The 3,700-nt window shown below is 40.7% G+C and overlaps 1 protein-coding gene across 1 annotated transcript in view; it reads left to right on the top strand.

Moving 5' to 3' along the window:
* The window catches only part of LOC116682984 (extracellular calcium-sensing receptor-like), an 8,726-nt gene extending 5,653 nt beyond the window's left edge, over positions 1–3,073 (top strand). Inside the window, exon 8 of the mRNA XM_032509811.1 lies at positions 2,029–3,073. Within this exon, the coding sequence (XP_032365702.1) occupies positions 2,029–2,933 (905 nt within the window). The 3' untranslated portion in view covers positions 2,934–3,073. The remainder of the gene's footprint in view (positions 1–2,028) is intronic.
* The last annotated feature ends 627 nt before the right edge of the window (positions 3,074–3,700 follow it).

Genomic DNA, 3,700 nt, shown 5'->3' with positions numbered 1-3,700 from the left:
AATGCATCAGGCTTGTCTATATGTTAATTTGCAAACTTCAAACGCAGATTTTTGTGATGAGGATGTAGAAGAGGGTTTTCCTCTGATGATTCTTCCATGAAGACCATGCTTGTACAAGTATCTCTTTATAGTGGAATGTTGTAGCACAACACCAGGTCTTTCTGGATGGATTGTGCAGTCTAACGTGGGTTTTGACTAGCTTTTCTCACAATCCTGTGAGCTGTTCTGTCTGATATTTTTCTTGGTCTTCCAGATCTTGCTTTAACTTCCACTGTTCCTGATGACTGCCATTTCTTAATTACATTCCGAACAGAGGATATTTGCATCTGAAAAGGCTTTGCTACCTACTTATAGCCTCATTCTGCTTTGTGAGTGTCAACTATTTCAGTTTCAGTTTTCTAGACAACTGCTTAGAAGAAGCCTATGGTGCAGATTGGTGGGGCAAGGTCAGATGAGTCTGGACATTTAAAACCTTAAGATTGACATCACCTGTTCTTTCCAGTCAATGATTGAGAACAATCACACAACATTTTTTACCTGGGGTGCCCGAACATTCAAACCCCACTGTAGACTGGGTAAACCCCCGGCCACCCTGCCAGCGATTTGATTTCAAACTGCAGCTCGGTTTGCACGTTTAATTCTTCTGCTTCAATTCACAATTTTGCGGGAACTGATCACAAACTGGCTTATCAACCTGGCAAGCTATCGCTGGGTTTAACACGATGATGATAGAGGAGCGACCAAGCAGCTTCTTGTTCACAGTCAACATAGCGGCAGCCACCAAATGTCACTGAAGTGCAGCAAACCGTTAATGCCGCAGTCGCTTCTTCAACCTGCAGATCGTTGGTCTGATTGTTTGAAGGACTTTCCAATTGCTCACAGAGTCATTTGAAATAGGCCCGTTGGTTACGCCTTTAGTGCTGAGGAAATACAGAGCAGACTCCCCAGAACAATGCTCAATCTCAAATCTATTGAGCTTGACTTTGTCTGGTGGTAGCCAGACTTGTTGTAACATGAACTTATAGCTGCGATTAGGGGAGACTTTGGTCAATCATAGGTCATGTTAGAGACAGCGCGTTCATATTGACTGTTCTTCAGATACATTGCCCGTGTAACAGAGAGGGGAGAAGGGGCACTATAGAAAGAGGCCTCTACTTTAAATTGTGGAAGTTTTACTATTGCATTCTACCCACTCTAGCTTAAATGCAGATTGTTCTGGTGATAGCCAGACTAGTTGTAGCATGCACTTATAGCCAAATCCAGATTATTTAACTTGGCATAATAAATGTACATTATGAATGCGAGCTGACCAGAGCAAGGTAATTGGGGTTAATGCCAATCCCCTATCAGTTAAAAAATGACTATATCGGCTCCGTTCCAGGACTCCCGTTTGAAACATCCCTAATCTAGGTGAAACGTACTGCAGGGGCTGCTTCTTTGTAATTTTATAGGGGGCTCTATTGAGCCAATTTACTTCTCCCAAGTGTGAGTCCAATGTAGCTACGTTCAGGCCTGGACTGTCATCATGACAACTTTGGGACAGATTGGACAAAAAATTTTCAAGTTACAACAACTTTCTGTTTCATTGGGTAATATTGCAATTTGTCATGTCGACACGACAATTACGTTTAATGAAATCTCACAATCTTCAAATTGGCTGATTTCCTGTTGGGTTTATTAGTGCATGGATTTAAGAAATTTTTTTCATAAGTCTGGACATGATACATTTCCATACATCTAGGTGAAACACACTGTGGGCACTTCTTTTTAGTAATTTTGTTGGGTGCACTATAGTGCCAATTAGCAAAGCTCAAGACCCCTATTATATGTCAAATTTCACCATTTCAGATGTGTCTGCAAAGTTTTATAACTTTCTGAGCCTATTTAGCCCCTCAAAATTACAATTTATTTAAGTTAAGAATAATAAACAGAAAAATGTCAATAGGACCTTCACTGACAGACGTTGTTAGTGCTCCGGCCCTAATTATAACTGCTAAAAATCATATCCCTCTTCTTTTATTTTTTCAGATTCCCCTGATTGTTTCCCTTGCCCCAAGGAGTTCTGGCCTAATGCAGAGAGAAACACTTGTCTCCCCAAGCCTGTAGAGTTTCTTTCCTACGACGAGGTCCTAGGAATCATCCTGGCTGCATTCTCAGTTGGTGGCGCCTGTCTGGCCATTATAACAGCGGCTGTGTTCTATCGTCACAGGACATCCCCGATTGTCAGGGCCAACAACTCTGAGCTGAGCTTCCTGCTGCTCTTCTCCCTGACTCTATGTTTCTTATGTTCATTAACTTTCATTGGAGCACCCTCTGAGTGGTCCTGCATGCTGCGCCACACAGCGTTTGGGATCACCTTCGTCCTCTGTATGTCTTGTGTTCTTGGAAAAACGATAGTAGTGTTAATGGCCTTCAGAGCTACACTCCCAGGTAGTAATGTCATGAAATGGTTTGGTCCTCCACAGCAAAGAATGACTGTAGTGTTTTTTACGCTTATTCAAGTTTTAATATGTACTATTTGGTTGGGTCTTAGTCCCCCTTTTCCAATGAAAAACCTAACCATTTACAAAGAGAGAATCATCCTGGAGTGTGCAATTGGGTCAGCTGTTGGGTTCTGGGCTGTGCTCGGGTACATAGGTCTACTGGCTGTCTTTTGCTTTGTGTTAGCTGTCCTAGCTCGGAAATTACCTGATAATTTTAATGAGGCCAAGCTCATCACCTTCAGCATGCTGATATTCTGTGCTGTCTGGATCACCTTTATCCCTGCATATCTCAGCTCTCCTGGGAAATTTACTGTGGCTGTGGAAATATTTGCCATTCTGGCCTCCAGTTTTGGACTAATACTGTGTATATTTGCTCCAAAATGTTTCATTATATTGTTGAAGCCAGAGAAAAACACCAAGAAACATTTAATGAACAAAAATCAATCCTAAGACATATCAGGCTTCGGAATAGGTAAGATGACAACATACAATATAGAGCATATGCTGAGCACATCCAACACAGTCCTTATCTTGTTTTTTTGGTGAATGTCCTTTAATATGTTATCAACGTATTTTACATATATTCTTTTATCATGCTCTGAAAATATAAAAATTTTAATAAATAAATAAAGGGCCTGTCACCTTCATGAAATAATTTGTATTTAAATAATGTTTCCATATACACATTAATATGGGATTAAACCACACAACCCATTAAATGTATGTATTTGTTAAGCTTCACTGTAATATCAGATAAAAAAACAATTAAAAAGGTTTTAGGGTAGGACAAACTTAGTAAGATATCTTGTCTCTGTTTTTAGGCTTTAGAAAATCTAGCCATAAGGGGAAACTTTGGTCAATCACAGGTAATGTTAGAGAGACAGCGCGTTCATATTGACTCTTCTGCAGACGCATTGCCCGTTCTACAGAGAGGGGAGATGGAGGGTTGCGGAAAGAGGTCTCTAGTTAAATTTCTGGCAGTTTATTGTTGCATTCTACTCACTGCATATTCAGTTTAGATTATCTAGTGCATGCAGTCCAAAGGAAAGACTTAGACATGAGTTAAGCAAAGGCCACTAGATAGGGCCATCCTCTTTCTGATGTACAGGAAGATGACGTACAGTAGAAGGAGGGAAGCTTTGTCTGAACATCTATAAAAACACATGCAGCATGGCCACATTTTTACAGTTGAGGGATGGAGATCTCTGCTCTCTGTA

The sequence above is a fragment of the Etheostoma spectabile genome, chromosome 3 (assembly GCF_008692095.1).
Source record: "Etheostoma spectabile isolate EspeVRDwgs_2016 chromosome 3, UIUC_Espe_1.0, whole genome shotgun sequence".
NCBI lineage: Eukaryota > Metazoa > Chordata > Actinopteri > Perciformes > Percidae > Etheostoma > Etheostoma spectabile.
This window is presented reverse-complemented; position numbering and strand designations above follow the sequence as displayed.